Here is a 27966-nt window from a genome sequence, read left to right as displayed (position 1 = left end):
GGCTGCGGGTCTGCGGCTGCACTCGCGCCATGGCTGTCTACAGCAAGTACCTCACCGTGCGCCATTCCGCCATCGTCGGCGGCACGGCCGCCGCCTGCGCGCTGCTCTGCCTGCTCAACAAGCGGCGGGCCGCGGCCCAGCACGGGTGAGCCGGGCGGGGGCGCGGCGCGCGGACGGCCGGGGGCGAGCTGCGGTGGTGCGCGGGGCCGAGCGGGACGGAGCGGGGCCCGGAGGCCGGGCCCGTGGCTCTTCCAGCCGCGGGGCTCGCTGCCTCCGCCCTTGGGACCGTGTCCTGGGGAGGAGGCGGTACCCGCTGCCCCTGCCCGTGGAGCCGCGGCACGCCCCGGCTCCGCTGCTCGAGTCGTATGTGCTTTCTCATTTTTCCAATCTGCGAGCTCGCGCTGAGAAAGAGTTAAACGTTTAGGTTTGTCCTGTCTGCGCAGGTAATAACGGGCGCGGGTTATTCTGGTGCCCGCCGACTGCTGTAGCAGAGATAGTGCCTGCTTGGGTTACCTGTGAGGGCGTCTCACCTGTGTGTGTGTGCTGGGACGGGAGTCTGCTGGCCCCTGGGGAGCACTCGGGTACCAGGACGTGAGATGGGTGGAGAAGATGCTCCAGGCTCAGCCCTTGCGTGGTGCCGGAGATCTGTGGACCTTGGTCGCCAGCTGTGTGCTAAAGACCCGGCGTGTACAGTTAGATATCGTGTAATTGCTATAACCCCATCCTGGTGCTAAACGCAGATGGTGAAATGGACTTACTCAATAGACTTAAGCAATTGCATACCTGTAGTTAAGCAATGACCTTGTGTTATTTTACCTAATTCCTTTTATGCAGGCGATATCTTCACAGGTTTCTGAAGTTAGGTAACTTTGTCATATAACACACATAAAACGTGAGCAACACAGGGCTTCTTGGAATTTGCTATGTTACATTGTTTGCATAGGAGTGGAAACAACAAGATCCTGAACTGTTGCTGATGGTTTGTTCTTCTGTTCAATTCATAGGGAAGGGTGATATTTTCCAGTTATCTCTGCTGAATTTAGTCAAACACCTTCTGTAAAAAGGTGAAAAGTTGTATAGATGGGCTTGAAAGTGGTAAGTTGAGAGGGTTACTGATATGTACTACAAGATTTTCCTACTTAGTGTATTGTAATCCTGTCTGTAAGAAAAACTGGGCCAGGCAGACATTCTAGGAGAATCTATGTTTGTACTTCAGACTGAAAATATGCTTTTGAAGTGAACCTTTTAATTGTCCACGCTTCCCTTGCTTTCTCTTTGTTGAGGAGCAAACTTAGTGCACAGTTTTTGGTTTGGAGCACGCTTTCAGCTGTAGGTTGAGGTCCAATGTAGTTTTGAAGCACACTTAATATACTCCTGAAATACACATAATGTGGGTCCTGTGTTGTCCCTGTGTTGCAGGTTTCTTGATGTTGATCTGCTGGACTCGGCAAGGACAGTGCCGTGAGAGTTGAGAGTGAATGTATTGAAACTGAATTCTAGCTTAAATGTTGAAAATTGTATTTGGAACGCATTCCTCCTGTAGGAATCTTATGATTTTGCTATGTACATTGTTAAAGATCTAAGTTATTTGTACATATTAGGTAGACCATCCGCTATTATGTTATTGTCTGCTGTAAAGTGGAGATGATTCATATGTTTAGCAGTTGAATGGAGTTGAGGTGGTCTGACCTGACATGACCTATATCTTTTTCCTCTATCTATACTACAGTTATCCTCATACCTCTTTGTTACTGCTGTAATCTGCCTCTCTTATACTGTTTTGCTTTCTCAAATCTATCTAGAAATGCAGTTTCTAAAATAAGTACCATGTTGCTAGCTAGTTTGTACCTATGCAACTACTGCTTTAGGCTTTTGAGGTGCTCTGTTGCATAGCTCTTAATGCTGCTGTTATGTTGGGGCTGTGAATTCCAAACTTTACATCCACCATTCAGTTGTTTCATAGCCAGCTATGCTGCTCCTTTTTTGGGAGGTGATATTTGCTCATTGGTCTTCCTTCTTTTCTCCACATTTTCCTTGTGAGGCAAACCTTGCCAGGAGCATTATAAAATGCTGCCTATCAAGAAGAGGCAGTAAGCAAGTTACATTGCCTACACCACAAAAGCAACCGCATATTACCATTGCCTCATCCTCTTTTAGTCTTGTTAGTTTATGTATCATTCATTTCCTAATGCTTTGTTGCTAATGTTAATTATAGCATACTTTTGGAAAGGAGTGTCACTGTGCCAAATTTTTATATTCCAGCATACTTGTGCTGGTATACAATACTGACATACAAATAAGTGGTAAATCTGCATGGAATAATGGTTTACAATTTCTAAGACCTGGCGTGCCATCTAATTTTTGTGTCTTTTCCAACTTTGGAAAGATGGAGAAAAGGCGGTCCTAAATTTTACTTTTCTGTAAGGAGAAGAGTTTTTTTTTGTCTCTCTAGATAATCTAGATTGTGGCATATTTGCAGCTTGAGGCTAACTGAAGTGTGTCAGTAGTGGTAAACTGTAGTGTTATGTATGTGAATGCCTTTGTTTACCTTAGTATGTAACACATGAAAATGTTGCCTTGTGTGTGTCACATGAATTCACATGAATTTCAGCTGCTTGAATTCTGGAAGATGAAATTGTATGATGAATATCAATACTGTAGACTTGAATGGAGACCAGCACTTTGCTGTGGAAGTGCAAAATGAGTATGCGGAACTTATTGTTAGTGTATGTCCTTACATGTATTTCTATTTCATACTGATATACTATTATATCATGTTTCCCTGATATAAATGACTTTTTTTTTTTATATTTCTGCTGGAATACTGGTGGTGGTTCTATATCACTACTGGCCAAAATTGAGAAGTAAAACAAGATAAAATGCAAACTAAAAAACAAAACAAAACAAAAACAAATGACTACCAAACATAGTAAATCAAGTGTGTGTTTGTTGAATGTGTAATACAACAAAACAGACTTACCTTACACGGACTTCTCAGATTGTGTGTGTTAATTTTGGTAGGGAATAGTCAGCTACAGAAACTACTGTAGGAGAAAGAGACAACTCTCATTTCTGCTGTCAGACAATAGGTTCAAAGTCCGGTACAACTCATATCAAGTAGTAAGGTATGAATAATTAAGCTGGATGTTACGCTAGCCTACCTTAGTAGGTCAAAGATCATGTAATTAGTGTTAGTTGGATTAGTCACAGCTGTTCTTCTGTAGGACCTGTACACTGCTCATCAGTTTTGCAGAACTGAGAGGCTGTGTCACTTGCAATTGACAGTAAATTTTAACTACGAATTTCTAAAATCTTCAAAAATAGCCCAGTACAGAACTGTTGGCTTGTAGTAAGAAGCTCAGTGGTATTCCACATTGCTTTCTGTGCTTTAGTCAAAGCAGTAAAAATGCCCTGTTCTTCCATTTGTGTTGCTCTTCTCAAAATCAAGTCTGCTTCCTTGGAAAACCTTTCATTACTTGGGAGGGAGGAAGTTGTTACATGTAAATGCAATAATGACCTGAGCTGTGGTATTTGCAGTGCTTTTATAGTGGAAAAAAATGTTGTCCTGTTTGGGAAACTACTTAATTCTGTGTATATAATACAGGAGAAACCAATCATGACTTTAATTTGTTGGGAGCAGTTCTTACAAGTATAAGGGATTTCAGTGGTGATGATTTTTTTTTTTTTTTGACCACTGAAAAACTCACTTCCGTTTAGGGAGATTACTCATAAAATCTGCCTTAAAGACCAGTGATTCTGTTCCCTCCATCGCCACTATTGAGCGTTGGAGAAAGATTTGAAGAACAGAAGAAAGAAGGAAGACCAACGGAGGTCCAATCAAGTAGTCTTTGTACTTTGTCCTCTGTCTGCTAGAACAAAAAAAGTTTAATGCCCAAGACCTTGTCACTGAGCAAGATCTGAAAAGGCTGGTTTGTGGAGCTGGTGTTTTCTTTTAAGTAATAAACAGTACTGAAATAGGACTACTCTAACCTGAAGCATTTTCCTAACTGATGATGTGTTCTAGTGCATTAAAGTACTGTTTGGCTATATGCAAACAGAGCAAATATTTCCTTTTAGTAGCTGCTGTTACTATGGAATAGCAATTTGTTGCTAAGAATTACTATTTTAATTGAATGCAGATGGCTTCAAATTTACTGACAATGCATGAATGTAGCTTGTAATTCATATTTTTTGTGACATTAAAGAAACAACCGAACCGACGACTGAAACAGCTGAAGCAGTTTGGTTCATGTAAACTTTTTTCTTCTTTAAACACAGACTGTAAGCTCACATTGGATACCGACAGTCAAAAAAATGGTAGATAATGAAATAGGGTTATACACAGTGTAGGAATGGCTGTAAAAGCTAGGAAAAAGGAAAACCTATGCTGTATAATGCTTAAAGTAAGATGAAGTTATTTTTCATTTGCAAAAGTCTAACCCCATGTCTTATGAGCTTTGTCTTACATGTCAGACATCACTGCCTAGAACAAGAAGCTTAAGATTTGATTGCTTCAGAAATGAAACCTTAGTGGGTGGTACGTAAATGAGCTGGTTGTGATTCTCTTACTCTAGTGGGAATTGTTCCTTTGTCTTTTCATAGTTGGAAGTGAAGTACTTGCATAAATTGAAAGTGTACTTGGATTATTTTCAAAAAGTATCAAACACATACAGGTTTCTGCTGGAGAAGGGATCTGGGAGGAGTTGCAGGAAGTACTTTGGTAAAGAGTTTGGAACTGCAAGGTTAGGGAAAGAGAATAAGCTGAATATAGTAGGAATTTCTAGTATATGGAAAGTGACAAGATGTTTAGAACCTGCTTCTAGACACACTGGCCTTCCCTATCATCCAGTACATCCATTAAAATCCAAGTGGATACTGGTGTATGGAAACTTAATTTGGTATACATTAAACTTTTGAAATCCATGTTATTTCTACCCCTTCTATGAAGAAAAAAAAATGCTTAAAGGAAGAAAAATATTTGCCTGGAGCTTCAGAGATTGGATCGGGCCGAAGTAAGGAGTTGTTGATGCAATGAATGTCAAGCAGGCTTTTACACAGGTCATCTTAGGTGATGTGTGTCTGCTGTACCTTGCTGTCACTGGGCTTCTCAGCCTTCTTCCTCTCAGGGACTGGAAGCTAGTGTTTGTCAGGACTGCCCTTGAACTTGACAGTGATTCATATAAGTAAACTGGGACTGATTAAAAACTTGTTCAAACATTACGAAATCTAATACAGAAGTTAAAACCTAGCGAGTGACACCTGTAACTTACAACAAGTCTTGCTTTTTGTTATTCAGTGGTTTTGCACTTAAGATACTATTCTCTTTCTTATTCCTTGTTTCTTTAGGCTTTGAAGGTGTGTGTGTGAGGTCCATGCTTGGTACTTTGCACAAAGGGCCCTGTTCCAGTGTGATGGCATCCAGAGATGCCAAGACTGACTAAAAAGGCTGAAACTGCATTGCAGCAGATGGCTAGGTTGCTTACATGTATGTGGAAGCTTCAAAGAGAACCTGTGCTGCACAGTGGAGAGGCTAAAGAAGGTATCAAGAAAGAGCAGGCAGCTACAACATGATGCTCTGAACCGGAACATAAACGTGACCGATCAGTCCATTACTTGCCACTTCTGTGTTAACAAGAAAAACAAAATGATTCACCAGAATATATGGATGGGATTACTAGAAGATATATCTAAAATCTGACCTTGTAGGGGAAAAAAAAAAAAAAAAAAGCCTGCCTGAGGCCTAGAAAACTGTCTTTGGCTGGAGGGCAAGGAGACAGGAGGAACTGGGTGACTCAGGCCTTCTCCTCGAGTTCAGATTGCCTTTGTTTTGGGCCTGGGTAGTTAATTTGTGGCTTCTCTTTTATTAAGTTGCCAAAAACGACTGTTCTCTAAGCCAAGATCTAGTGTATGAGTGTGTGACAGTGTGGTGCAGGTTTTTTTTCATGTTGCAGGAAGGAGAACACAATCTTTTTCCTCTGGTGTAGCTGAGGGAGAGTGACAGCTTCAGCTTAGGCCAGAGCACGAGCTTATGGAAAAATAACAGCTTTAGCCTTTTGTCTTACTCTGTTACTGAGATGCAGGCTTATACTGAAACTGAGCTTTTCCTCTAAAACAGTACTGCTTTGTTGGCTTCTGAACTGCTTCTAGAAACTTTCTGAGCTTTAGCAGCGCAGCAGTCAGAGCTCAGCTTCCAGTCCCTGGCTGCCTGTGACCTTTCAGTCCCTTTCTGGGTCACCTGAGTGCCTTCTCTCACATTATTTTTGGTTATGCTGCAACTAGTTGCCGACGTTGAGCCAAGAAAATTGTTTCCTTCCTTTCTGTGTGCTCTCAGGGTGCACTGTATAAATGTGCATGCTCTTGGATTGTGCCCATGCTTCTGAGTAAGCCTGCTGCCCTTGACCCAAACTAACTGTGCTGTTGCTCTCTTGCTCTGCACTGGGTATGCAGTGTGGAGCTGTCTGTCAGTGATTACACTGGGAGGTGCATGCTGTGTTTCTCAATAGAGCTGTTAGTCCCTCCCACCGTAACAGTCTCTGCAATTGTATTCCATCTTTAGTTGTTCGAATTGTATTGTCTTTGTGATGTCAAAGTGCAACTGAAAATGGACTGAAAATTGCACCTGTATTTATGCAAGGGCTGCAAAAAACACACACAAAGATTGCTCAGAGGTAACAACTGTTTGAAAAGTTCAATTTCTCTCTCTAACAAAACTCTTCCTTTGTACTATGTTTAGCAGAAGCCAGATATCCTACCCTATAGAAAGCAGGTAGCATGACATGAACTTTGTAGCTTCGTTGTAGTTAGTCACACTATACTGTTTTCAATCTCTGATTTCCTCTTCACCTGTCATTAAACTGCAAGACTTGCTTATCTCTGTCTTTGTCTGCAATTTCATGTGGTTACAATTAGCTCAGTGTAGATTGCTTCCATGAAACTAATGAACTTTAGTCTAGAAGGAGACTGATATTTCAAGAAACTGTAATTCTTTAACTTTCCTGTTTGCTAACAAGTAGCACGGAACTAGTATTGCCAAGTAGTTCCCTTTATGTAACCAGACCTGATGGTCTCTGGAAAGCTTTTCCCGGTGCTTCTGAAATCACTTTCCTCTGCAGTAATGCTGAGAATGATTCTTGAGCAACCGCCATTGTTGCATGTTTCTTTAGAGAGAATAGTTTTACTGATAAGGGAATGCAGAGGTAAACCCAAAGACGGAGTTCTGTGCCCAACGCTAATTGGGAAACTGAAATTGAGTGATGTTATTTGGTAGTTTTCTGCCTCCCCCTGTGTTGAGTAGCTGCCTCAAAGTAGGATTAGCTGCCGCATGTCTGGGCACTCCTCAAACTGTATCACTTTCTTTAAAACATCTTATTTTTTTTTTCTTTTTTCTTTTTCCCTGATCATGTTTCTGAATGTTGAGGAGCAGTGTTTTGTTCTATTACCTACTATTTATCGGGTACTTACCTATTTACTTATCCTTAGTGAGCTACTATTCAGTTACCATGCACATACAATGTGAAGCTGGATGTAGTCGTGTTAGCCTAGTACAGCCTTTCTTGGCTTGCCGTATATATATTTGTCGTAAGAGCTCTGTGCAGTTAAATTACGGAGAGCAGGCTGTATCTTGGATGCTGATCTTGCTGCAATTTCTTCAGGTTATACGTGCCCCACTGCATCTGTAGTTTTTGGGCTTTTTTTTTTTTTTTTTTGGAAGACAGAATCATAGAGTAAATCACAGAATATTTCAGAATAGAAGAGACCTTAGTCCAGGTGTCTGCTGGAAACAGGATCCATGCTGAAAGTTTGTCTGCCTGTCATCTGCTTGTCATTTAGTGAAGTCTGCTTGTGCTTGACAGGTCTTCTTTCTTAACTCGCTGTTAACTTAGTTTCAGTTAGCATCTTGCATGTGGGAAAACTCAAAAGCAAGCAACCCTTGGAGATAAGTTTTATTAAGAAGTAATTGTGCTTGAGAAGGCTGTATTCATCTGGCATAGTAATGGACAAGAAAAGCTAATGCATTTATATAGGTTTTATTGTTTAGGATAAATCAGAGTAGCTCACTATGCAAGTTTTTGTGTAGTTTTGAATAATTTTACTGTATTATGTTATGTATTATGTATGTTACTGTACCCCACAACAATCAAATTCAGGGAAGGACAGAGGAAAAACTCCATACTTTCTGATATTGAAGGAGAAGGTAGAAAATTAATCATGCCTGCACGGTTTAGTCCAGGTAAAAAGGAGCTGAAGTGTGTTCCTTATGGGACTTCTATCATTTCACTGCTGAATCCAGCATTGCTTCCTTTCAGCTGTTTGAAAATGGCTCTTGCTTCTGTAGTTCTCATTACCCTAGCCATGCCAGCCTCTGTACATACACTATCAGGGTAAAGGTTTCAGTGTCACTCTTGTGATGAAGTGAGAGCAATTGGGCTAAAGGCTGAAGGTAGAGCTTTTCTGCAGTTAGATAGTGGCTGCCTGAATGGTACTAACACTGAATGGCTGTGAGACAGAGTGCACTAACCTGAGTTGTATACATATCTTTTTCTACCACATCACCAAATCAACCTTCATAGTTCTGGAGCTTCAAAGCCCAGTGATGACAGGCGCACTAACTTGAATGAAGAGTGCTGTGTAGTGCGAACTGGAGAGTGGTGCATGTGGGTTAAGTAATCTCTCAAATGAACACTGCAGTAAAAACCAGCCTGTTTCTGTTCCTAGCAGCCCTTACGCGTGCTGCTCAGGCCAGAGCACACCCCAATACCAGGAAAAGTGCAGTAAAAGAACTGGGCAGCATATAGCAGTCACCCTCTCCAGCACTAAGGGCTGTGCTGCTCCAGCATTAGGTAAAGTCTGGAATAACGGGGAGCTGAATCAGCTCATATGTTAGAGCTTTCTGCTGCTACTGGATAGTCTTGCTGTATTCTTGCTGACTAACTGAGGGTGTTATTTAGTCTTCGAGACATTCAATGAGAATGCAACCGCAATTCTCACACAAACCTCTACAATAGGATAATGGAGTTTGGAGTAGTGCCAGCAGGTATCAGCCTGAGAAAGTGGGACTTCTGAGAAGGAAAGTGCCTGGAACAGACTGCAGAAGAGTTACAGTAGAGTCTTTTGCTGCAAGTAAAACAGTTTTACTTGTGGAAATGACACTGGACTAATTTTGTTAATGTTGAGAACAACTTCTTGGACTTATTGAGCCCTGGTTGTTCTGCATCTCAGTAACCTAGTTACTGTTAGTCTGCGGTTGCTTTGTTTCTTGTTAAGGTATTAGTCTTGTTGGAGCTTGTGTGATTTCTTTTTTAGGAAGAAAAACATCGTTACAATTCCATTTTCATTTACAAATATGTAACTTTTGTCTTAAACTTTGTTTCTGTGATTCTGTGACTCTGTGAATACAAATACAAATTAAATGCAAGCTCACAAATATGGCTGTTTCTGAACAGTTGTTTTTCCTTAGTGGATAATCAGTTTCATGCTAATTCAGTTACTTCACCTACTGAATTTCTACAGTTACTTAGGAGAAATGTATTAAATGCTTCAGTTGTTCAGCTGGACCTCGTGTTTTTAATATAGTACTATTTTGATGTATTGGTATCTGATCATTTTAAAGCAGCAGTAGCTGTATATTGAGTGCTGTGACTTCAAATTTTGGCAGACCTTGAAGTTACAAAGGTAGGAGTTATTGTAGGATATCTTGAAGAGCAGCATGCTTTTATTTTGCACTTCTGCAAGTCATGAATCATGCAGGAAGATAGCCACTTAGTTTGATCAGTTATTAACCCATAAGAGTAATGCTTTTCTCTTTCTCCCAAACTAGATATGGCCATGCTCCTAAACTGATCCTTATTTTAGGCCTTTTTTTTTTTTTTTTTTTTGCCTTAATAGGTCTTTTGTACTTTGAAAAATTAGATATATCAAGAAGGAAAGAAATTTCTTGTGGCAATAGGTCACTCCTGCATCACGAGGGTGTAGTCTCTACCTAAATTATTTCTTAGACTCTGCATGCTGTTGCCATTTCCGAATGTTTCCTTTGTGTTACATCTCTTCTGAACTTTTATTGTTTCTCACTGGTCTGCCCTCTACTGTCTGTCATGTTCTTTATTCTGTATCTTGCACAAGTAATAATAAGAGATTTTTATCTTCTCCTTTTGAGCTTGTGCTTCACCATTACCTTTAATTAATCTCTTCTTAAGCTGGCATCTCTTCCTTCTCACTTTCTTGTCTCCTTTTCTCATCTTCTTCTGCTCCCTTGCCTCTTCCTTCTTTGTAATTAGGTTATTTTTCTTCATTGGTCAATGACATTGAGGTCATCATAAATTAAAGTAGATATAGTTTTGTCCTAGGTACCTGCTTTGCAGCACTTAAAAGCACAGGTGTGAGATGATGATGCTGATAAAGTTGTGGATAAGTGGTTACAGGACAGTGTCTGCACTTTTTGGGAGCTGGATGCAGAAGGAGCAGTGCCTTGCTTGCTTTCTGCTTCCCTGAGATTTCCTACCTACTGGCTTGAAACTGTTGTTGTTGTTTGGCCTGCTGTAAATACTTTCAGTATGATGTTGGAGAAATGTTACAATTTGATGCAAATACCTATCACTTTTAAGCTATATAAATGTGTAAACTCTCCCACTGTTTTCATGTGCTTATTTGATGTTCAGAAAGGAAGACAAACTAACTGTCTTAAATGCCAGCTTGCTTTTTTTAAAGGGCAAAGGCAATACTTTTGTGTTCTTGGGTGATTGCTGATAAATGTTTTTCCTCTAACCCCTTTGGAAATGAGGGGAGGAAAGAAAGGACAGAATGAAAACCAGAGCACACCTTTGCAGAGCCTTAGTTTCACAGGATCTTTTTCCCCTACAGCACAGGCTAATAAGCAAATAATCTTTATGAATAGCGTAATGAGTTATTTAGAAGTCAAATACCTTGCGAAACAAATCTGTTTGGCTTATATAGACAGTGTGAAATTGAAGTTGGGCTGCTGAACATGCATTCAAGTAATTTCACTTGTGGTCACTGGTGCCTTGTAGCCAGACCTACAAAGTTTTGTTTTTTTTTTTTTTTTTAGAGACATAGGAAGAGTGGGCGTTGATGATGCAAAACACAAGGTGAAGCAAAACTCAAGAGATAAGAGGGAGACTTAATCTCCCTACATGAAAGCAAATTGTAGAATGGATAACTCTTCATGTAATAGAGTAAAATTAGCAAGTAAGTTTGATATAAAAGATATTCCTGCTGTGAGGATGCTATGCTGCTTTGTAATAGGTGGTAGAGAAGTAATCTACAGCTTTTCTGTTTGACTCCTTTGTGTAGAGATCAAGACAAATGCATGTTAATAAAAAGTAAAATACTTTATTTTTCTTTTACAGTAAAAGAAGTGGAAAACAAGCCTTGCAGAACAATGAGGTAATTATTTCTTCATGTTATATATATTTAATAATTGTAAGTGCTATTGATCCTTTCTTTGCTTTCTGTCCCATAACTGCAGCTTTGGTTTGGACAGAATGATGAGTACAATGCAAGTGTAGTTTGAATGACACTTTCAGACTTGTAATGGTGAAGCAAATGGAAGAATCAGAGTAATCACATAACTGAAGTTTTCATTAGTGCTTAATGTGTCCCATATGCTTTTTCATCTCTTTGTGCATCATGAACGTTTAAGGACTAGTTCTGTAAGTTTGATCATACTCTCAGCAATAAAGAGCTGCCTGTAGAGTTCAAGCAATCAGTGGTCTAGAGAAGCAATGGGATGTGTCCTTAGGAATACTGACAGATGATGTCTTCCAGAGACAAGCAACTATGAGATGGCAAAATGCTGTATAACTTGTACATTTATTTTAATGCTTGAACTAACAAAGATCTTGTATCATGACAACTACTTCCTACTGCACTGATAGCTTAGTTCTTACTTAAGATTTCTGTTAGCTGTTATTGCATGCAATCCCAATTCCTACATTTCTTTTAACTTGTGTGAGCAAGTCATAAAATTGGCAGGAAAAATTGCAAAAACTGCAGAAGGAAGATAGCTGTAAGTAATGCACCTAGGGAGAATGTCACACCATCTAAACATGCTTTACAGAAAATCTCACTTTTCTTGTTCTGCTTGTTCTATGTGGAGCAGAAAGAGGGAAAGAAGGAGCGAGCGATGGTGGACAGATTGTTTATTGCAAGGATATGTCGAATCCTGAAAATAATGGTCCCTAGAGCATTTTGTAAGGAGGTAAGCATTGCCTTCAGTAACAAAGAAAAATGGGTGTTTTTGGAGTTGTTTTCTCTTGTAATATACCTTGCTAGAATAAGGCGAAATTGTAGTGCATACTTCAAAATGGCATCAAAACATGTAAGTATAAAAAGCTGCATCCACTTTCAGTTATTAGAGTGCTAAAATGTGATGACTTTTATCCATTGTTTAACTATTATATATCCATTTCTGTACTAGACAGGTTATTTGCTGCTTATTGCTGTAATGCTGGTAGTCCGCACATATTGTGATATTTGGATGATTCAAAATGGAACAGTCATTGAAAGGTATCTATTAACTGCTTATTTTAGAGTATTTTTCTTACTTTTAGCAGGGGAGGGTGGTTTAATTCAGACACTTTATTGCATATTGATGTGCCTGAATGACTGGTATAGTCATAATTTCATGGCTCCTATTATTTTGAAAAGGAAAAAAATATTTTATTGTTCTGCTCTTGGACACTATTTATTTTAAATCAAATGTACCTCTTGTTAAATGATTTTTCAGTCATATTTTGTACATTGACAACTCTAAGTCTTGTGATGATCTGAACATCCAAGGAGGTGCTTTAGAATGGTTATGTGTTGGTCCTGCATCAAATGAAGTCAATGTACAGGCGACTGCATAGCAGAATTTGGGGGCATTAGAACTACAGAGGTGTAAAGTAATTTTGAGTAGAATCAGAAATATGTAGTTCTGTTAAATTATTTTGTTCCCATAATACAACTGTAAGAAAGATAATAGGGGGCTATTCAAGATGATCCTTTAAAACTTACTGCTGCTGTTCTGATGTTTAAAAACTGCTATACTTGGTAACGTAGGCAGTTGCATAGTCTGCTAATTTTCCATAGCTGCTGCGACAGTGAAGCAACTGTGCTATGTTGTTGCTATGTTTTTCCTGTTCCCTTCAGAACTGGTGAGCTGTTAGTCTATTTAGTTGTTCATCTGCAATATTTCCAAATAAATGTAGCTTTTCATCAGCAACATTTTTTTAATCGATTATAAGTCAAATTGGCTCATCTTTAAGATGTAATAAAATTCTAATACTGATACAGTTCTATCTTCATATTGCTTTGTCTTTTCAGCTAGAAAATTCAGATTCTATTCTTTTGAAACTGTCAGTCAGATAGTAGCAATAATATCTTCTGTCTGTCCAGCTTATCTGTTAGCACCTCTGATCTTGTAATGTCGAGAATACATAAGGAAGTTCAAGGCCGTAGTTAAATCTTTATATCAGAGGATAATTTTTGTTACTATTGGGAGACAATAAGAATTCTCCTGATACATATTTTACTTGAGTTTGTCATTCTTGGTCCTACAGCTACAAACTGCTGGTCTTCGCCATGAGTTTCTTTTTTCCTCTGTTGTGTGATCCACTGACAGTTTCTTCACTTGAGTACTACCAGATTATAGTTTCTCTTGTAAATAACTCTTAGCTTATGGCTGTTTACAGTGCTATCATTGGTCGCAGCAGAAAAGATTTCAAGAAATACTTGTTCAACTTCATTGCCGCAATGCCTGCCGTAAGTGCTTTTCTTGGATTTAAGATATTTTCGGCTATAAGAATGGCACAAATTAAAAATTTGAGGAAAAGATTTCAAATGGGTGTCTCAGTGTCTGTGGGAAGTAGTTGCTTTATGTGAAGGTCTGTATTGAACAGTTATAATTTTCTGGCTTCAGTATGTGAGAGACTATTGGCACATTTCTGCATGCTTGCTGATTTTGCTGTTATGTTTTTCAGGTTGGTTTTGTTGGTGGTAGTTTTAGTCAACTGCATAGTATGCAGCTAACTGCATTAGCATAGTATGCTAATATCTTTTTAGTAGGACTGCCTTGTCTCGTTCTGTGAATTGGGTGATGTTTAGCAATGTAGTTTTAGAATTTTTTGACACAATCGAAGAACTCTTTTCCGTTTTCTAGCTTTAAATTTCTTACAACTCTTTTCTAAGACTTGAGGTTTTTTTCCCATTGACTTTTCCTTCAGCTTTTGAAAATCTGACCCCCGCTGGATTAAAAAAAAAAAAAGACAAACAACACGATTGTTACTACCTAATAAATAATCCATCTGTTATATGATAGGTATAATAGTGAATCAGTCATTAAGGCACTGACTATTATATGGTGTCTCTCTTTTAGTTTAGCAGAAAAGCTAAAGATTTGTTATCTGAATGTTGGTTAGTATTAGATCTGATGTGATGAGTACCTTGGAGGACTGGAGTTGTCAAAAATGTAAATGAAAACTTAATCAGTGATTGTGTGGACACCATATATTTGGTTTTAGGTTAAACAGTATTATTGAGTTCTAGAGGACAATTCACCTACTTTAAATTGTTGCACTGTGCTGCAAATCTGTGCTGCAAATGAATTGAGCATATTGAATCTTGTTAGCTAAATATTGAAATACTATCTCTTTCTAGATCTCTTTAGTAAATAACTTCTTGAAATACGGTCTAAATGAATTGAAACTCTGCTTCCGAGTAAGGCTCACCAAATACCTCTATGAGGAATATCTCAAGTGAGTAACACCTTGTTAATGTCGAATGTTTTTAGAAACGGAATTGATCCAAATCGAAACAAATCAGTTTAAGGCCATTGTAAGAAATTAGCAAGATGCTTAGTAGTTATAGTTATATTATTTAGAAAAGACTTCTGATTGCATTTAGCTTGAAATGAAGGATGAGTGGTTCATCCAGGTTGTATATGGTAACAGGTGCAAAGATGGCAGAGTTGGCTCAAATGGACAAAAAAAAAAAATAGGCTTTTATTAATAGGTGAGCTCTCAAAGTCTTTCAGTTGCTCTTGTTTGGTGGTGGTAATCTACTGTCTGGATTGGATGTATGAATTTGAGTAGCTTCTTATGTTCGTCTGCACTAAATTTAGGTTGTCAGTTCTGCTGTTGAGATGATCACAAAGATTTTCTAACTCAAAATGCAGCACCAGAACATAGAGCAGTCTGGGGCTGAGATTCAGCAAGGGTGATGTTCTGGAGCCTAAACATTTCTGGGAGAGTTGGTGTGAGTCTGTTCTTGCAGAAGCATAAACAATGTTGATTCCATGCAGTCATTTAATGTCTGCATTGTTTTCCCCCTTATTGCATGATGTAAGGAATTTCCAATTATTTGAGATCATAAGGTAATGATTTCTCTTTTTTCTGCCTCTTAACAACTGTTTTGTTTCAGGGCTTATACATACTACAAAATGGGAAATCTGGACAACAGAATAGCTAACCCAGATCAGCTCCTTACACAGGATGTGGAAAAATTCTGTAACAGTGTAGTGGACCTGTACTCAAACCTTAGCAAGGTAAACTTATTTTATAGAGAACTTTAAGTTATAGCTGTGGTCAAAAATTTGTTCAAGCTATTATGCTAATATCTTTTTTTCTCTGCAGTTTCCATAACCTCTGCTAAAACTTTGTGATAGATTGTAAAATTTTTCCTTAAATTTTAGTTTAAACAACATAATGCTCTTTTTAAACAGGTAGGCAGGGATGTGTGTGTACTTTCTCAGCTAGTTAGATTTCAGAAGAATAATTGCTGTTATGGCTAAGGGGGTGTGACTAAGTGCATCTTTCTTTGTTTCATGTGTAAAACTTTGTTTTTTGATGCAATGAAGTAAAATCGTAATTACATATTCATATTACGTTGATATTCTAATGTTTCCTCTATGCTTCTGTTACAGCCCTTCTTGGACATAGTTTTGTATATCTTCAAGCTAACAAGTGCAATAGGAGCTCAGGTAACTTGAGTGTTTTCTACATGAGTAAGTTTTTTCCCTTTGGTTCTAGCATTGTATCTGGAGTCTGAGGAGAATGTTAGATGTTAATCACAGTTTCATCCATTATTTCAAAGGATGTACTAAAATATGCTTTAACATTTAGTATTTTATAAACTTCAGTTCTTTTTGTCTTGAGGCAAGCAAGATAAAAGCTCTCAAGCTTAAAGAGGATAGATTTAGGTTAGCCCTGAGCAACCTGATTGATCTGTGCATGTCACTGTTTGTCACAGAGGAGTTGGACTAGATGACCTTTAAAGGTCCCTTCCAACCCTAAGGATTCTATGATTCTGTGATCTATGGTAAAAGCAGAATTTGCAGGCACTCAACTATCACAAAGCATAAGTTCTTTGTTTTCTTTTGGCTGTTGCTTGGGAATTCCCTTTGGAACCATGCCCTTTCTGTCTTTTAAGGGAAAAATTAGTTTTCCTGTTTCTTTGTAACCTGTAAAAAGAGGAGCCATTCCTTTAGTGGGAATGAAGGAGAGAAGATAGGAAGGATTTAGGAAGCTTAGTGAAACAAGTAACCAAAACAGGAGATGTAGGTTTTCTCTGGATGATGATAAAAATTTGAGTAGAGAGCTGGGAGGGAGGGAGAATTACATCTGTAAACAGGGAATTAGGAGGAAGAAGATCATGCTGGCTGCATGAAAGAGGAGCAGCATGAAAGGAATTGTAAAGGGGATGTTAATACAGACACATGGAAAGAGAGAATCAAGGATGTCAAGGATTTAATGCTTTCTATGCATTTTGGATATAGATGTTGCAGTTTCCATTGGATTGTAAATTTTGCTTGCAAACCACTGGATTGAAAATTTTTATTCTTTTGATATTTACAGGGTCCAGCTAGCATGATGGCATACTTGATTGTGTCAGGGTTTTTCCTTACACGTTTAAGGAGACCAATTGGCAAGATGACTATCATAGAACAAAAATATGAAGGGGAGTACAGATACGTCAACTCACGGCTTATTACAAACAGGTATAGATTTACTTGGTTAGCAAGATAGAAGTGACAATAATTCTGTGGTGTAAATAGAGGCTGGATGTTAAAATATATTCTGAAAGACACTATCAGTTCTGAGCCTTCACATCTTTATGCAGATTATGTAATCATTTCTATTTGCATTGTATTCCTCATTTGAAAGAAAAGCTGTATATGCGGTAGTTGTTCGAGGGCAAAAACTCCTATTTCAGACAAGAAGAACAGTCTGTATTTTATAGTTGTCTCTTTCAGATTGTCATTAAAAAAAAAAAGCTTCCTTCTTTGTCTTTTTTTTTTTAAGTGAAGAAATTGCTTTCTATAATGGAAATTTGAGAGAAAAACAGACTATTCACAGAACCTTCCGTAAACTGGTAAGACTTTTAAAAACATCGTAAGCAAAACTTTGATTAATTTTCTCATCATGATTTAAGTTTATCTTTTTCCTTGAAAAATGTTTCTTTTCAACCTTTCTCCAGTTTTATTTCATCAGAAAAGGGCTTATCTAACAGTGTTTCCCTTAAGTTCATTTTCTTGAAACAGCTGATTTTTGTACTAGCAATCTTAAAATCAGTTCAACTATGGCCAGCTTTGTGTCAAAGAATTTTTGCATAGTAGTTAGTACTATGATTTCAGCTAAAATAATTATTCTAATGTAAATGTATTCCATAAACTGACTTTAAGGTTCTGGTCAGAAGAAAGATATTGTGTAGTACAGAAATGGATAATATCTTGGATTTTTGTAATATATGATCTGCTGAGAAGTTGTCATACACAGATTTCTCTAAGAACATGCCGAATAATTAATAAACAAATGAACTACATTGAAAGATTTGTTTCTTATTTCGTTCAGTTTAACTGTATGCAGTTGTATATGCAAAAATAGAGTGGAATGAAAGTGGAGAATATAAAGAAAAAGCTGAGAAATAGAAATGTCCTAAAATGTATGTGTCTGCAAAAACATTCATTTGAAACTACTCATAGTTCTCCTGATTAAGTCTTTGCAATTCAAATGTGGTTTAACTCTTTGACACTGATTTTTGTCTGTTCAGCACGTTACAGATGAAACAGTTCTCAGTCTTATCTTCCTTTCTAATTGTGTAGGTCTCGGCCTTTGTCTCCTCACGCCTTGTTCAGCAACTAAGGGCCCTTTAGTTTATTTTTTATTCTGTATACCATCTTTTTCCTTAATTGTTTCTGTTCTTTGTTTTGCCAGCTTTCAACACTTCTGTCCACTTCTCCTCCTCTTCCTGTTGCAGAGTTTCATTTCCTCGCTTATTTTGTACTCTTTAAGTTAGAGCTCTTCTAAGCCTTTCCCTTGGTCTTGGTGTGTACCTTTGTATAAATTAAACTGAGTTGAGTTGGTGTTTATGCTGTTACTATCATCAGATTATAGATCCATTTTTAGAATAAAATCAGGATGTATTTTTCTGACTGAATGGTCTTTTTCTTGCTGCTCAACTCGTTTTTACCCACCACTGTTGCTGTCCCCTCTCACTGCTTAATTTCAGGTGTAGGTTTTCTTGATATAGAATGCAGATGTTTGCCAGCAGAGACATTGGTAGTAATTATCACAGTTAGGCTGTAGACATTGTTAGGGGTATTTGTGACTTACTGAAAAATAACTATACTTGGATTCAAAATTCAAAAAATAAAAATAAAAAAAAATCATAAAACATAGTAAAACAAGGACTGATAAAGTTTGACTTTTTTATTTCTGTATGTTGGCAGGTGGAACACTTACATAACTTCATCCTGTTCCGGTTCTCTATGGGTTTCATTGATACTATCATTGCCAAATGTAAGTGTTCAGTACTAATGGACTGTAATAAATAGCCAGCACTAAACTGTTTTTTTTTTAATTGCTTCAATTAGTATGTTGTGGGTTAATATTTACCCTTAAAAACTGCAGATCTTGCCACTGTGGTTGGTTACCTGGTTGTTAGTCGTCCATTTTTGAACCTGGCTGATCCTCGTCATCAGAATAGTACCCATGCAGAACTTCTGGAGGTAAACAGAACAGAATTAAAGCAATATATTGAATGTATGTTTTGTTAGTTCATATAAAGAAACTTTATTCTACTCTAGGATTACTACCAAAGTGGAAGAATGTTACTGAGAATGTCTCAAGCTTTGGGTAGAATAGTCCTAGCAGGTCGTGAAATGACGAGATTGGCGGGGTAAGTGTAACAGTACTTGCGTAAGATGATCTTTCTTAAAGTTATGTTTTTGCTGATTCTCATCTCATCTTAAGAAACAGATAACTGTAGAATTAAAATGAGCTGTGTGCTTTGTTCAGAACAGTGTATTCAAAAATTAAAATTATTTTATACTGGAAAGACTGTATTTGAAGACATGATATGTTTCCACTAAAAAATAGCAGCATACAGTTTGAATGGTTAGTTGAAAGGATGTTGGCAGGTACCTGTGGAACAGTTGTGTTATTTTACCGAAATGTTTGGGGGTTTTTCACTTACAATAAATCCTTCACTAAAATATGGAATATCTGACTACAGTAGGAAAAGATTCTTGCAACCTTAGTGCAGTTCTAAACTCTTCATTTCCTGTGCTGGTTTGATGAACATTTCGTTTTGACTATTTAATAGAATACTTGCTATTCCTCACATAGATTTCTGAAACTTCTAAGGATTATTTATAAGTTTTGTTTTCTTTAGTTTCACAGCTCGAATTACGGAATTAATGCAGGTTCTGAAGGATTTGAATAGTGGCAAATATCAACGTACCATGGTATCACAAGAAAAAGGTAAATGGGCTGTATGCTGTGCAGTACTAGGCATCTCTTCTGAATGCTCCAGTTTCTAATACATTTTTTCTTTAAGATGCAGAAATAAAACAAGCTTTACCTTTGATACCAGGATCTGGCGAAATTATCAACACCGATAACCTTATCAAGTATGTTTTTCAAGTTCCTACACCTTCAGTATTTTTAAAATAGTCTGGTTTTTTAGTCTTCTACCACTGTTAATAGAGCTCATACACTTAATAGAGCAATACACTTAATTACAATAAGGAATTCCTGCTGTAGCATAGATCACTTATAAACAATTCCCTCTCATTACCATTGAACACTTGTGTTCTGAGAGTCACTCTTTGTTTTTAAATATTAGCAGGAAACAATGCCTGTTGTATTCACTTAGCCTTCTTGGTAACATTTCCTGTTGCCTGACTATGGTTTTTTTTTTTTTTTTTTTAATTCTTCATCAGTCCTTTAGAAAATATTCTGATAGCATGTTTTGTTCTTTGATATAGTTCAGCTGCAAAAATCAGGAAGAAGTATATATTCATTTTCAAAACACTTGTATACTTTGGTTGCTGATGCATTTAAGTAGCAGGTTTTATTTTTTTAGAACATAGGTTGATGTAGTAGTACTACTGAAACAAAGACACAAAGTAAGGCAAGTTAAGACATTAAACAGCTTCAATCTAGTTAGTGTGGAAGTCAGATATGGGAGTAGAGGTGGAGGGCAAGAGAAGGAAGTTGGTGATAGAGCTATTTAAAAAAAAGCAATGTAGGTTAATATCCATAGGATGTTTTGGAGACTAAAGATTTAGAAATATTCAGAAAACAGATACATGAAGAAAACCTTTGAAGAGGTTCAGTAAACACCCAAGAAACAAAAATGGTCTTAATTTTCTTAGCTGCTGATTGTTGGAAGCTGAAATAATATACTGAATAAAATACTGCTGAAGTCTTCTCTGTTCCTGAAATCTTTACCTAAGCATGCAGTGCTAGCTGCCTTTAGACATCTGCTCTCATTTTGATTTATGTTATTCTTAAAATACAAATAGGTTTGATCATGTTCCATTGGTGACACCTAATGGTGATGTTTTGATCCAAGACCTGAACTTTGAGGTAAGATTTTAAATATCATTCAAAAACGTACTGTGCTTCACTGAATGCTTTAAAGTGAAAATGGTAAGTGGTCAGAGTTTAAAAAAACAAACAAACAAAAAACCAAGCAGACAAAAATGCTTGTATGATGTGCATATGCAAGAACAAAATTCATGTTTTTCCTTAATTTTGAAAAATAAAGGCAGTAAACTGCTGTTGCAAAGAAAGTTTAGTACAAGTATGTTTTTTTCCAGCTGCAATTGATGCCAAACTAGCTGGAGAAAAGAATTGAGTATTGTTGGAAATTCTTCACTGATGTCAAAACCTGCTACTATGTACAAGCCTACAAGGACAAGAGTTTGTCTTATCATTTATAGCAGCTTTCAGTAGCTTTCAGCAGTACTTTCTCACTACTGTTTTAATGTTTTGTCTTCGTGTTTTTAGGTCCGATCTGGTGCAAATGTTCTGATTTGTGGGCCAAATGGATGTGGGAAGAGCTCACTTTTTCGTGTACTTGGTGAAGTAAGGAAACTTTCAAATAGATTTGGAAGAATCTACAACAGAAACACTATTGTGGAACTTTTTTCCTCAAATTTAAATCTTTTTCTTGTAGCTGTGGCCGTTGTTTGGTGGACGTTTAACAAAACCTGTAAGAGGAAAGTTATTCTATGTTCCTCAGGTGAGACAAAGTACTTTAATGGACAAGTCTTCTCTTTCTTCCTTTGACTGTTTATAAATATTTGATGTAACTTGTTGTTTGTGACTGTCTCAGAGACCATATATGACTCTTGGAACACTCAGAGATCAAGTTATATACCCAGATACTTTAGAAGATCAGCGAAAGAAGGGGATTTCTGACCAGGTAATAAGTGATACATTTACTCATATTAAGTGAAACAAATGATTATGCTTTAGATTAAAAATACTGATACTATTAAAAACACTACATTTAGTTTGTTTCTAATGTTTATCATGGTTGATGTTACACCTGCATAGTAGGATAACTCTTTTTATATATTTTTAAAGTTCACTTAAACTTTGTTACTACTTTTCAAAAAAGGTGCTGAAGGAGTACTTGGATAATGTCCAGCTGGGTCAAATCTTGGAGCGTGAAGGAGGCTGGGACAGTGTTCAGGACTGGATGGATGTACTCAGTGGAGGAGAAAAACAGAGAATGGCTGTATGTCTCAAAAGCATAAGTACTTAAAAAATACAGAAAATAAGTTGAAAATGCAACCTGGATTTTAAGCAAATTTTGTGTATTAAATATTATACCTAAAGAAGGAAAGCCCAAAAAGTGAATTATCAGAATATAGCAAAAACAGGTAGTTAAAGTAACAATTACTTTTGCTTGAAATGTAGTAAGAATGTTGAGCTTGTACCACCCCTTGCGCTTTGATTATGTGAAAGATGTTTTTAAAATAATGGTTTTGCAACAAAAGAAAGTCAGCTGTAATATATAGCTCTCAATTCTCTTGCCACAGTAAATTTTTGGACATCGTTTTTAAGTTTAAATTGTCACATGGCTGTACTGATTGCAGTCTTGTATCCACGTAATTTCTTTGGTTTCCATTCCAGATGGCAAGACTATTTTATCATAAGCCCCAGTTTGCAATTCTGGATGAATGCACCAGTGCTGTTAGTGTTGATGTAGAAGGCTACATTTACAGCCACTGCCGAAAGGTAAGTCCTTTCCTTTTATTTTTCAATAAATTGTGCAAGAAAGCATTCCTGTATTCCCACTGCTTTTAGTGAGTTTCTAATTTAGAAAGACTGACATTTGGAGATAAAATTGATAGCTATAGCAGTTGTGCCAGTCCTTATACAATGAATATACGTATGTTTAATCAGTTTAGTGTAATTATTTCTTCCTGCAGTAATGCCTTGTGAATCTCTGAAGTAGAAATGGCCCAATATTTCATTTCTTCTCACCTACACAGTTCTGTGATTTACATAGCAAGTAAATTGGTCGTCATCCCAGATATTCTGCATGCTTCTATGATGCCTTGCAGAAAGATAATCTTTTTTTCTTTGTTATTTGAGAGGGCCAGACTGTATCTCCCAACTCCAGATAAGTATTCTTTACTACTTTAGAAAAAAACTTACATTAAGTGCCTAGTATTGTTTCAGACCTAGCATGGGAGCTCAGATATGTGTTACACAATGAAGTATACAGGGTGTGCATGAAGATGTTTCTGGAGGAGAGCACTGAGGGCCTGCACAAATCAGTGCTACAGAAGAACTTTGGCACTGCCTACCCACTCTTTCTCATTTCTTCCCTTCGTGCATCCTTGAGGTTGTATTACTAAGAAAATCTTTATTTTTTCCTTAGTATTCATCCATTGTTCTTCATCATGGCTAAGAAAAGCAAAAGAGTTTACTTAGTTTACAAGAGTTATTTGAAACATACTTCTAAAAACACGTAATTTTTTTCCTCAAATACATCTCTAGAATTATATCTGTGGTTAAAAGGAAACTTGAAAATAGCATAAGGTGGACTGTACCTTTATGCCTAGTATAGGATTTATTGAAGGGAGGAAAAAGAAGAGCTTAGGGCATGCAAGGTCTCTTTATGTGTGCTAGGGTTCGATAAGTGTTTTAAAGTCTCTTAGTAATTTAGGTGTACGTGTGATACTTTGCATCAGAACTCTCATTAGATGAGGACTGCAGAATAATAGGCATTGTTTCTTGAAGTAATTTTGCCACATAACTATGAATACTGTGAAAATTTTGTAAGAACAGTTTTGCATGTTTTCTTTTAGTAGGACTGGAATGTCCGCTTGTTCTTAGAATTACTGTTGCCAGGTGACTAATGGGTATTACTGAGAAACAGAGTTCCTATCTAAACTGTCCTTGCAGAAACAAAGAAATTTACCAGTTTATTATTGGAGCCGTTTTGTCTTTTATTTGGTACAGCTGCTGGGGATGCATAGTTAACTGAGTTGCAGGGAAGCAAAGGAAAATTGCCTTTAAGTTGTCACTTACAAAGTTTATAATTAATACCTTTTGTGGCCTGGGGATTTGTGACTTTTTTTTCATGTTTAAGTAGACTATTTCTAATTATCACCTATATTTTAGTCACCTGAAACTTTATCTTCCTTGCCCTATTAATTCTACCAAATGATCAGGAGCAAGAGAATGGTGAAATCAATTGGAAAAGTTAGGACTTTTTTTTTTTTTAATTGTAAGATCTTGCATTAAGGCTACATATTTACACTACTAGTAGTGGTCTGGAAGCTTGTATTTATGAATTTAACTTCATCAGCTGTATCAGGCTGAAAAATGGATACTATCTCTCCATGAGAAAAATGAAATTAACTGCCTTATTTCCTTATTTATGTAGGTTGGCATTACTCTCTTCACTGTCTCCCACCGGAAATCACTCTGGAAACATCATGATGTACGTAATCTATCCTTTTGCTAAGTATATCTGTAGTTGGTTGAGATTTCTTTTGATTTTTCTATTAAATTCATGATATTCACATTTTTATTTCCTAGTAGATCAAGTTCTGCTTTATTAAAAGGTCATTCTTTCATAATCCTGTTGCACTATTTGAAATATTCTTGCACTTCTAATTATGAGAAGTTTTTAGCCTAAAAAAAATGCCCCTGAAAAAAATAACCCTAAGCCAACAGCAAATCAACTTTAATGAGAGTTCAGTAAAAAGTATGGAGAGCTTGCTTTCAGAAGATACCTACCTCCTAAACCTGTACGTGAATTTCTCTCTAATACATAGACTTTTTTTTTCAGATTTAATATATTACTAGTATTACTTTTTACCCAAATTGTGTGTGTGTGTAACAGGGAGGGAGGGAGTGGGGTGGATGCAGAATTAATATAGAGGGATGACTGTATGCTTTTAATACATTGTCACAACAGACAATAAAAGTCTGGGTATGACCAGTAGATTGATGCTTGATAAGAACAAAACCTGTGTGTGTTTATATACGTTATGCATACATACACTTTTTTTTCTCCCAGAGGTAATTGAATTTAGTGAAGCGCAAGGTGGGAAGCCCTGGACAGCTGAATTTAAGATTTTATGTTAAAGCTACTTAAAAATTGTAACTTATTTATGCGCTTATAAGGCTGATAATTTTTAAGGGATTGATAATGTATGTGTTTTTGTTTCAGTTTTACTTGCACATGGATGGCAGAGGAAACTATGAATTCAAGAAGATAACTGAAGACACAGTTGAATTTGGATCTTAAAATTCATAAACTGAACTGCTACAGAGACTGATTACTGGAAATGTGTAGAATGGCAAACCTTGTACAGTAAATCTACTCAGCTTGTTTTTAAACAAATTAACTAGGATAACTTAAAACAAGCTCTTAAGCGTTTGCTGTTATGTAGGATATTGCTAATTGTGTATATGTTGGTTTAATTATTAATATGTACTAAGAATGTCTTTATTCTTGTGGTTTAAAAACCTGCCTAAATTAAATTGGGCTTAAATCAGTGTAACCTGATTCATCCTGGGATGCAAACCATTTGAAATCAGCTGATTTGACTTTTGTAGACCTTCTTTCCCTTCAGTGAAAAGCCCTGTTAAAATTAGGGCTGCTACCTCTCTCTTGTTCCTGCAAAGCAGTCTTGGATATTTTGCTCTGTTCTATGCATATTTCTGAGTTATCTCACACAATGCAGGACATTATCCCATCTTCAGGTCTGTGCTCTGCTTGGTTCATGAAAGAGCCTTTTCCTTCACCAAGCCTTGTGATGTAGCCAATGCACCTTTGCTGATAAAGAATGGACTGAACCTGAAAGATGAAACTAATTCCTTCTGCTAAGAAAACTAAGCTAGTGCTGTGCTGGGTTTTGGGTTTTCTTTTAATCTTTGTCTGTCCATGCAGTCATCTGCTGCTCACCGATTTCATTCTCTTCTGATTTATTAAGACCTCTTCTATAGCTCCAACTTTTCTGTCAGTGAAACCCTATGGTAACAAAGAGTTGAGAGGAAATTGAGGGAGGAAAGGATTAATCAATCAGAAGGGGAAAAGAAAGATGATGTTCCAGCTATCTGAGAAAGCAAATAGTTCTCATGAAGTGTGGGAGCAATCATTCTTCTCTTGAAATTGGTAGAAGTTAGAAAAGACTCAGATCATTCCTCTGGAAGATAATTTTAACAGACTGTTGTGTATCCTGTGTGTGTGTTCAGTTTTGTGATGCAGCAGCTACTTTTCCTTTTCTTCCTCTTCAAAAAATCAGATCTCCTTGTGGTTTTGGCTGCTTTACAGATACGAATTTAAAAGTGATAATGGTACTCCTTGATAGATTTTTTTTTTTTTCTAGTCTGTGAAGCCTAAAATAATACTTTCATCCTTCAAATTTTTCTCATTTCGGTTGTGAGGTTTCTTGATTTTCTTGATTTCTGATTTAAAAAATAAAAATAAAAAATTTACCAGCAGTTCTCAGTGCTGTCTAAGTATGACTAGTCCCTGCTGGTTTTATTATTCTGGCTGCCAAATCCCTTGATGAATTCAAACTCTTAAATTGTTTACTGTAACCATTTTTCCCCCATACAAATGATGTCTCTGGTAGCCATGTGACTTTTCACAAACATAAATGCAGCAAGGTGAATTTTGTCATCAGGGAGTAGGAAGGTATAACTTAAACTGAATTACTGTTTAAGCTTTAAAACAAAAAATTGCAATACCTGTTCTACACTGAAGGTCTAATAATTCCTTACTGTTCCACATAAGATATAATATAGGAATGCATTACATGAAGGCATGCATAAAATATGCAATAAATCTGCTCTGTGCCTCTTTTTGTCACAGGTTTAGGTTTAAAAAATATCTTTTCATAAAATGGATATGAATTTGGATGTACTGCTGTATGTTGATTTCCTTAATTTCATCATCTTTTATGTTGAGATTGCTACCTGTTAGTATTTTTCCTTTGATCATAGTTCTTGCCCTTAACTTTTACTGCTAGTACTCTTTGATAGTATTCAAATGCAAACAGCTATCCTAGTCTAAGAATCCACTGATCACAGTAGATTTGTGGTAGGATGCATGGAGGAAAGTCAAACTGTGTCACATTCAGGAGCATGAGGTGCCAGAATAAATTTTTATGCTCGTTCCACAAATAGAAATCAAACAGACAAATCTCATGTTACTAATTTTCTGTTCACTCAGTCTTGTGTATCATCCTAATTTGTACTGTAGCAGGTAGCAGCATGCATTAAGCGAGGTTGTGGTTTTTTTACTGTACTGTGAAAATATGAATGCCAGATAGCTATTCTTGTGAAAATTGTCAGCACAAATGCAATAACTTCTCTTGGAAGTGTTGTTATACTAGCCCCTTTGTGAAACATGAAGCGCAAAAAAAAAAAAAAAAAAAAAAAAAATCAAAATGAGGAAGTTGCTGTTATGTTTGTGATTAGGGCAGACTTGGGATATTTCAACAAATTTCTAACATTGACAAGCAAAACCATACACAGCACACTGATAAGGAACCCCAGCAACCAGTCCTGTGGTTCCTCACAATTCAATTGGTTACTAACAGAATTTTGTGTAACCTCAGATTTATTTAATAAACTAAAAAAAGTCCTATTTTATAACCAAGGAGAAATAACTTGACTTTATAGACGACATGACATTCATTGACATGGAAGATGCTATATTTCCTTAGGGTCAGGACCTAGCCTTTCTAAATATGCTGAGAGGGAAGAGAAAATATTCTGAGCTTGATTGCAAATGAGGCTTATAAAATAGTACAAGAAATGTTTTAGAATGGTATTCTTAAAAGGCCTTATATTGAAGTATTTTGAGATAGGCTTGATATAAATGAATGTTTGTAAAACCTAATGAAAGTGATCAAGTCTCAATTATGTTGCAGAACTGCACTGTGATGCTGTATTTTAGCTCTTAAGTCTTTTTAATAGCACAAGTTGGAATTCTGTAAATTGGAATTCTGATCTGTCTTGGTAAGGCAGAGTACTGAACTGTTGATGCTTTGAAGATGGTATTGGTACTAGTCAGGTGGCTGCATTTCAACAGTGGTGGGAAACATTCCTGTATGTAAATACTGTAAAGTGTTTTTGAGGGGAAAATGGCGCTATATAAATGTAAGACATTAAGTGCCTCTGAAATAATAAATCTGAAGATAAAATA

At 37.0% G+C, this 27966-nt stretch overlaps 1 protein-coding gene across 2 annotated transcripts; it reads left to right on the top strand.

Annotated features, from left to right (window-relative positions):
• Positions 1-10: 10 nt before the first annotated feature.
• Positions 11-27966, top strand: ABCD3 (ATP binding cassette subfamily D member 3). 2 transcript variants are annotated; one of them, XM_085231873.1, is made up of 23 exons: positions 11-145; positions 11364-11400; positions 12116-12214; positions 12434-12522; positions 13689-13758; positions 14653-14750; positions 15415-15538; positions 15917-15973; positions 16848-16990; positions 17295-17364; positions 18722-18791; positions 18903-19000; positions 19079-19170; positions 19666-19754; positions 19831-19903; positions 20801-20864; positions 21288-21365; positions 21457-21522; positions 21616-21705; positions 21904-22023; positions 22422-22526; positions 24187-24243; positions 24979-27966. In XM_085231873.1, the coding sequence occupies exons 1-23, from the start codon at positions 30-32 to the stop codon at positions 25054-25056; spliced, it is 1983 nt and encodes a 660-aa protein (XP_085087999.1). In that variant the 5' UTR covers positions 11-29; the 3' UTR covers positions 25057-27966. The 2 variants fall into 2 exon arrangements, with proteins under 2 accessions (XP_085087999.1, XP_085088000.1); XM_085231874.1 differs by lacking the exon at positions 11-145 and adding an exon at positions 11071-11102.

This window comes from Meleagris gallopavo, chromosome 10 (assembly GCF_905368555.1).
Source record: "Meleagris gallopavo chromosome 10, MGAL_WU_HG_1.1, whole genome shotgun sequence".
NCBI lineage: Eukaryota > Metazoa > Chordata > Aves > Galliformes > Phasianidae > Meleagris > Meleagris gallopavo.
Note: the sequence above shows the minus strand (reverse complement) of the source record. Positions and strands in the feature narration are given on the sequence as shown.

Coding starts and splice junctions, on each gene's coding strand:
- ABCD3 (XM_085231873.1), top strand. CDS start 30: ATGGCTGTCTACAGCAAGTACCTCACCGTGCGCCATTCCGCCATCGTC. Junction 146..11,363: donor CGGGCCGCGGCCCAGCACGG/GTGAGCCGGGCG, acceptor TTTCTTTTACAG/TAAAAGAAGTGGAAAACAAG. Junction 24,244..24,978: donor CACTCTGGAAACATCATGAT/GTACGTAATCTA, acceptor TTTTTGTTTCAG/TTTTACTTGCACATGGATGG.